This window comes from Mchenga conophoros, linkage group LG19, assembly GCF_057382185.1.
Source record: "Mchenga conophoros isolate Kocher_MC1m ecotype Shallow Benthic linkage group LG19, M_conophoros_male_GT1.1, whole genome shotgun sequence".
NCBI classification, from domain to species: domain Eukaryota; kingdom Metazoa; phylum Chordata; class Actinopteri; order Cichliformes; family Cichlidae; genus Mchenga; species Mchenga conophoros.
This window is the reverse complement of record NC_140544.1, coordinates 31,714,393-31,722,878: the sequence shown is the minus strand read 5'-3', so window position 1 is coordinate 31,722,878 and position 8,486 is coordinate 31,714,393. Positions and strand designations below refer to the sequence as shown.

Below are 8,486 nucleotides of genomic sequence, written 5' to 3'. Positions count from 1 at the left end.
ACTAATCTGTCAGTCAGCAACATGCTGGTATACCTGCTGCTGATTGACTCCATTCAGTTTGGCAACTTTAGTTTATGTGAAAGCTGAAATGTGGGAACAAGATTGTGGTTTGTTTGGGGTTTTCTTTTTAGGAAAAGTTTGGGAAAGTTTCCTGACTGGGGTCAGTAACTTCCTGAAGTCTCAGTAAGTACTAGGTAATAAAACATAAACGCTCCTTAAAAAACACAACCTTTTGCACAAATGAATCAAACAAGATGTAATCTGTTACTTATTGACCTTTGTCTGTGGTTACAAAGGTCAGCGTCACTGAAGAATAAACTTAAACAAGCAAATTGCTCAAAATATAAAACTGTGTGAAACTGTTGTTTGTTGTCTATAAGGCGCTCCTTTGCTTTACTGCTCGTGTCAGCAACGCCTCCTATTAGCCAAGGTTTTTAACAGTGATTTAACAGTCGGAGGCTCTCAAGGTGTTTCATTACAGCTGATGGATGTCGGTCAAGCGGAAGTGATGTCCAGTCTGGACCTGTGACCCTAACACAACCTGACACGGTGTCTGTTTCCGCTGGGTTTGTTCATCTCCCTCCAGCCCGGTCATAGTTAAGCATGTAACAACCACGCCTCGGCAGCTGCCGTGATCAAGGAGAGTGCCCTCGCCCCTCCTCTTTCTCCTGGCCTGGAAACAAGAGGCCTGGGGCGACAAGGTGCACATATGCTGTTTGTCATATTGATCTGAGGTCAGCTTAGCATCATGCAATAAATCTAGTTAAAACCCTCTGGTGTATTTGTCTTTTTTAGTCTCGTGACATTGTTTGAATCAGCTGGTGGCTTTTTACCTACACACAGCTTCATTTTCCTTTTGCATCAGCTCCTAATAGAGCCACACGTTTGCCCTTTTGTTAATGGAAGAAAGCTCTTGCTTTCTTCCTTCTCATTGTCACTACTGCAAAACAGCATCTCCTTTCTTTTGTGATGGTGTCTTGTTTAAATGCTGCGTTGATGGAGCTTTCATTCCCTAAGGTTATTCTTGGAAAGGTCTCTGCAACTAACCGGGTGCTTAACATTCACCATGCAAAATGATGTTTGTGAGCCTTTTAAACACTAAGTACCACTCTGACATTCATCTACAGAACGTCTGATAAACCTAAATGTGTTAAAAAGATCACTTATGGTGGCAGCTTCATGTGGTCCAAGTTCAGTGTTTTACCTAGTCTGGCCCCCCCCCCTTAAACGCTGGTTTAAGGGGGGGGGGGGCCCTTAAACCAGCGTTCTTTTGATTGGCCGACCTTTGTAAACAGACGTTTGAGCAATAGATGGGTGAGTTTTTGAAGATGCCTGAAATAACTAAATTAGCTATTTTCCCTCTGATTACTAATACAGGAGTTAACTAGGAAAAAACACCAGCAAAGAAACAGAGCATTTAAAGCAGTTCATGCAGGTAAAAATCTTCCTTAAGGAGAAGAAAGGAGGGAATGTGTTGAAGAAATGCTATCTTGGCCTTAAGACAACCATTCTGATGGCTAAAGATCCAAACGGGACACAAGAAAAAAAGAAATGCTATCTCGAAACAATTGCCTATCATCTGGAGTCAGTTAAGCACTCTGCTTTTTAAAAAAACAAAAAATAAATAAACCCCCAAATATTTGTGCATATCACACAGGGATGGCCCCCAAAACATGCTTGTTGCACTGATAGACTAACTCCACTGCATTGGGTTCAGTAGTTAAACTGTTTATGTGAAAGCTATTTTGGGTTCAGTAATAGAGAAAATGTAAACCCTGATTTTTAAAAAATACATTTTTAGACAGTTTTCTAGAGAAAAGGAGGACACTGTCAAACAATTTCCTTTTCTTCTTACCAATGTTTTATGCATATATTCCTCAGGCTTTTAGCAGTAATAGTAATTATATATACAGCTATATCTATATCTATATATATAGATATATAGATATAGATATAGAGATATAGATATAGATATAGAGATATAGAGATATATATATATAAAATCTCAATGATTTAATAGCTGCAGTTTCACTTTCCTGTGGTTGTGCAAACCATTATTTGATTTCAGTCACAAGACAAATTATTCTCATATGACACTGTTATGTAACATGTGACTGATTTCACTTTAGATAATGTGATCATCTACCTTGGTGAGGGGTCGGGGGGTTCAAGAGTCATGAGGTCAGATGCTGTGTCCTGACTCAGATGTAGCTTTCCTGCAATAACTGTCACCACAGATAAACTCCTTCATCAATAGGCTACCCGCTGCTCCTTTCATATATCACAAAGCCATAAGAGGCACTGGAAACACATTTGCCAAAGTCATCCTATAAACTAAGGCCAGTGTCACTGAGTTATACACTCTCTGTTGTCTTCCTGTACACAAGGCTTGCTATGTGATTGTGTGTGTGTGAGTCTGCTGTCTCCCATGATGAATGGGCTTCCCATTTAGCACAGCGGCACACATACCTCAGCTTCTGGTTCTGAAACTCTGTCACATTAAGAAAACAGTGCATGTCATCACCGTTTACATCATTATAGAGGTACTGGCTGCACGGAGGAAATCAAGTGGTTTTATTTTCGGTGTGATAGTGAGTGACGCTGGTCACAGCCAGCACGGAAACCTTTCAGCCAAACAGGCCTTTTCAGAGGGAGCTGGATCAAAATAGCACCGAACGGCATTGTGTAATGTGTTCTTCTCTCTTTTGTACAATGTAACAACAGAGCTCGCAAATCAATACACCTCCCTCACATGCTGCTGAGAGAGCGCACGGGGTGGTTGGTCTTATTTCCACTTCATAGTTCACCACATGTGACTGTGTGAAGTGGTTTCAGTGAGAGCTGCAGCATACCAAAACTGTGGTAGACTGCGAGGCGAAGGCTTCTCTTTCTCTGAGAGAAGCCGACAGTCCCTCTGATCACAGGCTGGACGGTTCACTCGGGTGATTCAAAGAGCCCAAATCTGATTAAACCCCAAGAACAAAGGCTGACTCTAAACTGAGTCCTCTTTGCGCCGGCGCTGCTGTTACTTCTGTCGAACCTACGCCTTCATATCAATCAATAATTATACTTGCACTCCAAAGAGTTCATGTAAATCACTCTCTATATGAAACACAGTGTAAGATGTTAGGAAAAAACTATCATTTATTTGAATCTATAGTATCCATTATGGCTCTAAATAAATAAAATATTGGTAACATACAGGATAATGTCAGTGAATAATTTTTTAGTTACATACATCTGTTATAAAACCATAGAAATGAATCATTTTAGGATGTTTATTTGTAACCTTGTGATATTGTTCCTCCTATCATACATACTATAGCTTTAATAAAAATCATCTAATTATGCTAAAAGTTAAGTCAAGGCCCAAAGATGTATGCCTGCCTTATATGTACACAACCAAATACAGAATACATTTACATGGTTATATGCACATACCTGAGCATAACTCAATAACGTAGGTCCTTCTACTTGGTGTCCTGGGTTTAATCCATGAAAGGAGACACGGCCTATGTGTTAAAAATGCAATAATGTAGTATTGATTTAAACTGGCTGAAGAATGGCAGTGATGTTAGGAGCTGTATGCCTGCAAGACATATTTAGGTCCTGCAAAACCAAAAGCATCTCTGGAGCCTCTTTCCTATTCATTTAACAATATATATGTAACACACACAAAAGGATTCTACCATCTTACATATATATTGTTAAACGAATAGGAAAGAGTGTATATATATATATATATCAGTGTTGCACACATACAGGCAGGTTAGTGGCCTCAGAAGCTGTCCGAGGTAAAGTAGACACACACTGATTTAAGGCATACAGATGGCCTAAAACAAAAGAAAAAGGAAACGCATAGTTAAGGGGGTACAGGGTCCACGGGGGAGCTCTCCTCTTTTCTCGGTAATAAAAGCAAGATGTCTGTTAACATGTGCAGTTCAGTATCCATACGGGGCTCTGCAAATTCACTTGAAAGACGTGAGTTATCCGACCTGCGGTACTGAGGATGTAAACCACTCCTTTTTGGGGGTGGGGGGTAGCTGTTTTAAATATGGGGGGTCCTAAGGGTGGTGTGGTGATGGGGATTAGGACCGACCAGTCTCTTCCATGGCCACCTCGGCTCACCGTTCAGGTCGGAGGAAGAGTGATAGCGTCTTCGGGCTCGCGCTTTTCTGTCACCCCGCGCGCCTCCCTCTCCCCCTTGTCCTCAGCGACAGACTCCCTCGCGGTGCTCGACGGGATGTAGTGGCTCAGGCGGGGTTGAGAAGACCCTTGCGTCTCTGTACCCAAAGCTCCCGACCTCCCCGCGCTCGTGTGACCGTGGGAAGACGCGTAGAGTCCTTCGTCCTGTTGCGAGTGCGCAATTTCTGCTCCCGCACCCCGCGGGGAAACCGCCACTCTCTCCGCTCTGTCACCCCACTGAATCGCCGGACCGTGCGGGGTTGTGCCCTGCCTGGTCTGGTTGAGAGATAACAGCCGTGTTTGCGTAGAGTTCCACTCTGTCATGTTGTCGTTTGTGGACATGTTAGTTGAGATATTTGCAGTCGGAGTGGGCACCACCAGCTTCCCACCAGAAGAGGATGCGCTGGTTGGCTTCCAGATCAGGCTATAGTAAATTGCCAGGATAATGGCTGCTAAAGACACAGACAACACATATGCAAAAACAGTGGCTAGTCTCACCCACTTCTTGTTAGTCTTAGCAGCCATCTTAGCCTTTTTGTCCCCCGTATAAGTAGCAGGTTTGCCCCTCTCCATATTGGGCATGAAGTCCCGCTCTCTCATATTGCCCCTGTTTTTTCCTCGATGCTCCACCACCCCCTCCGTCTTGAAGGCTTTATGTTATCCACAGTCCAAGAGAAGAGGAAGCAGGAGGCTCAGAGGGAAGATGCTGGACCACCTTGAACCGTCCGCGCCGCAGGAAGATGTTGCACCTAAACAGATTTCCCGTAATTCATTTGATCTCAGAGGAACTGCGCCTCATATTGTGCAGCCAGCGCAGCACTGCGTTTCATAATGGACATCAAGCATCCACAGGCTGACTGACTGCGCGTTTCAGAATCCGACAGCGGCGGGACAAATGTCCCCCCTCCTCCTCCTCCTCCTGTGCGAGGTCTCCAAGGAACAGCTGGCCGCAGGCCCACGGCGAATCCGCAGTATACTATTTGATGTCATTTATTAAAACGATTAAGTGAGATCATACGGTACACAACTGTCTGTCTTATCCAGCAAATGAAGTGGCTGGCTCAGCTAAAAATACAGGAGAGGGGGCGGGTGGTGGTTCTTAAAGAAGCAGCAGCTGTGCAGCAACCCGAGAAGAAACCGTAAAAACAAAACAAAAAGAAAAACGATATCTCCTTCACATCAGCGCGCGAGAAGTGCACACGGAGAACAGGATGTCGCGGAGGGGATAAACACGGTCAACCGTGTGTTTTAGCTTCACTGCGTTCACCCGAGTGGAAAGGATGGTAGTCCATGTGCTCCGAGCAATCAGAGAGAGGGGGGGGGGCTTCATTTATGTTGATGTCTTACGTAATCACGTGTTAAACTCGTAGCCAGACCCATACACAACGAGTGGCTTTCATGCCGCTTATGATGTTTCCTACCTGTTGGCTGCTCCACAACGCGCCTTTTCAGCACAATGGACAGCGACCCGAATTTGTCATCGCTCGTGTCCTCCGGGAAGGTGAAAAAGGTGAAGCGACAGATTTAACAAGCGCGTGAAATCCAGTTTTCAGCATAAATCGCACAGCAGTTAAAAACAAATAAATGAACACATTATATAACAAGTACCTTCTGTTTATTATACACTCACTGGACACCTTGTTAAGTACATCCAACTGCTAATTAGCACAAATATCTAATCAGGCAATCACTCGGTGTATTTGGGCATGTGCAGGTGGTCCACGTGCTGAACGAGCCTCAGGATGGCATAGCTTCAACTGGCGTGGTTGTTTGTGCCACACAGGCTGCTGTGAGTGTTTGAGGAGCTGCTGATCTGGGATTTTCCCAAAAGGCCATCTTTCGGCGTGGAAATGCCTCGTTGATGCCAGAGATCAGAGGAAAGTGGTTTGAGCTGATAGGAAAGCAGTGACAATTCAAGTAACCACTTCGTCATACGTCTGTGAAGGTTCTCAGTCATCCAGGTCATCGTAGTCAAAGGAGCTTGCAAAGAAAAGCGTCTGGACTTCTTTAAGTTGCTTGAAGGCGTTTCACCTCTCATCCGAGAAGCTTCTTCAGTTCTAAGGTCAAATGGTGGATAGTCCCAGATATAAACCTAGTGGGAGTGACCCCCCACAGAGGGACAAAAGGACCCCCTGATGATCCTCTAATCGCCTGAGCCAAGGTGTGAAATTGGGTGTGGGTCCCAATCAGCCAGAGTTTCGGGTGTGTTCATTGTGAAACCTGGCCCCGCCCTATCATGCGAATTCCTGAGGTCAGATGGCCCAGGATGTGAGTGGGCGTTAAGGCGTCTGGGAAGGGATCTTCGTCATACATTGGACCTTGAAGCAGATGGTCTACAGGAGCACCTCAGTAACAGGAAATTGTTTGCATGGACTCATCACAATTGGACAATAGAATATTTTTTTAAGTCTTTATTTGCTGCAAAATAGGATCAGAATTTGGACTAAACAGCAGGAACATGAAACATGAAAGCATGACTCCACCTTGCCTTCTATTAATAGTTCAGGTTGTTGGTGGTGAAATTGTGTGGGGCAATCGGGGAAATATTTTCTTGGCACACTTTGGGCCTCTTTGGACCAAATGTTGTTTAAATGTCACAGCCTACCTGAGTACCATCATCCATCTCTTTATGACCACAGTGTTCCCATCTTTTAATGGCTGCTTTCTAGCAGGATAAATGTCACAAAGCTCAGATCATCTCAAACTGGTTTCCTAAACATGACAGTGAGGTCATTCAAATGGCCTCCACATTCAGTCCAAAGCTCAGTCAGTATCTTTGGTATGTTGTGGAGGAAGATTTGCATCATGGATGTGCAGCCAGTAAATCTGCAGCACCCGTGTGATGCTGCTACGTCAACATGGACTAAAATCTCTGAGAAATGTTTCATCTCTGGGGCACTGTGTTGAATATATGCCACAAACAATTAAAGACACTTTAAAAGCAAAATGAAGTCCAACGTGGTGCTAGCCATCGGCTCCAATTGGTCACAGCAAATAGGTGCCCCTCCCTGAGCCTGGTTCTGCTAGAGGTTTCTTCCTGTTAAAAGGGAGTCACCAAGTGCTTGCTTAAAGGGGGTTGTTTGATTGATGGGGTTTCTCTTTTTTTTTGCCTGTCCCGTTTGGCTCTTTTGCCATCAGAAGTATTGTAAAATACATGTATCGATCACCTGGATCACCTGTTGAGAAAGAAAAAAGAGAAAACAAGCAGAAGAAAAAAAAGAGCAACAGAATAAACAACATCACGATGATCTATGGGAATATGACAGTAAATACTAAATATTAAACATTATTGTGCAGCACATAAGATCAACAGAACACAGTGTGCTTTGAGGTAGGAGCCAAAAAGGGTGTAGTTTGTGGGTGCGATCACCCGTGTGTACACCTGTGAGCATGGACGCGCTTGTTTTTTTGTTTTTTGTTTTTTTTCTTTAAATGACATCAGAAACAGCAGTATGCGACATTACGTGATGGCAGAGCTTCAGTTCATCCTTTGTCTTTTTTTTTTTTTTTTTTTTTTAATAAATAGGACAGGGGGAATGAATGAGAGAAAGAGGGGGAGAGAAAGAAAGAAAACCAAAGGGGAGAAGAGACGGTGAGAAGGGGGGGGAAGAGAGAGAGAGAAAAAAAAAAAAAGAACTCCTGGGTCACCTGTATGGAGAAAAAAAAAAAAAAACAAACAAAAAAAACAAACAGAGGAGACAGCAAACAACACGCTTGTTTTTAAAAGGTTCCTTCATGTAATGATCTGCTAGAGGGTGTGGGGGGGCCACAGCCCCGTCCTCCAGGGCATGAAGGTATGGAGGACATCAAAACTCCAGACATCCAGAGGCCCCCAGAACACAAGAGACCAAGGAAGACCAACAGAGGGGGTTTCTCTATTGTTTTAGGGTCTTTAACTTATAAAGCACCTTGAGGTGGTTGACTATTATGTGTCATGCTAAGTTTACAGTTAACATTACATTTTTGTTACATTGATACAAAGTGGAAAAATGACCTACATTATAGTGGCTTGGCTGCAGAGGTGAAAATGACTTGTTTTGCAACAGCCAATCCATTTCTAAGGATGAGCGTCAGCACAGGTTTCTACACGTGACGGGTGTGACAAGCCCTGCTCTAACAAACATCTAATGGGGGTTGTTTCTAATGACTGCTTTCATTGCAATGTTTTATGGTATGGTAGGGTATGGGAGCGAGGTGGCCAGGTGTGATGTGAGTCTGATAAGGTTGTGTGTAGCAGTTTTTCATTAAAAGGTTTTATTTCTCCATTAAAATCACCAGTATAAACTGATCCTGTGGTTGGT

General features: G+C 43.7%; 1 protein-coding gene across 1 annotated transcript; it reads right to left on the bottom strand.

The window, feature by feature from the left end:
• Nucleotides 1-3,119: 3,119 nt before the first annotated feature.
• On the bottom strand, nucleotides 3,120-5,487 carry LOC146552679 (uncharacterized). The gene has a single exon (XM_085257988.1). The coding sequence runs from the start codon at nucleotides 4,783-4,785 to the stop codon at nucleotides 4,132-4,134; it is 654 nt and encodes a 217-aa protein (XP_085114114.1). The 5' UTR covers nucleotides 4,786-5,487; the 3' UTR covers nucleotides 3,120-4,131.
• Between the last annotated feature and the right edge of the window lie 2,999 nt (nucleotides 5,488-8,486).

Excerpts from the sequence above, each read along its gene's own strand:
- LOC146552679 (XM_085257988.1), bottom strand. The coding sequence starts at position 4,785 with ATGAGAGAGCGGGACTTCATGCCCAATATGGAGAGGGGCAAACCTGCT.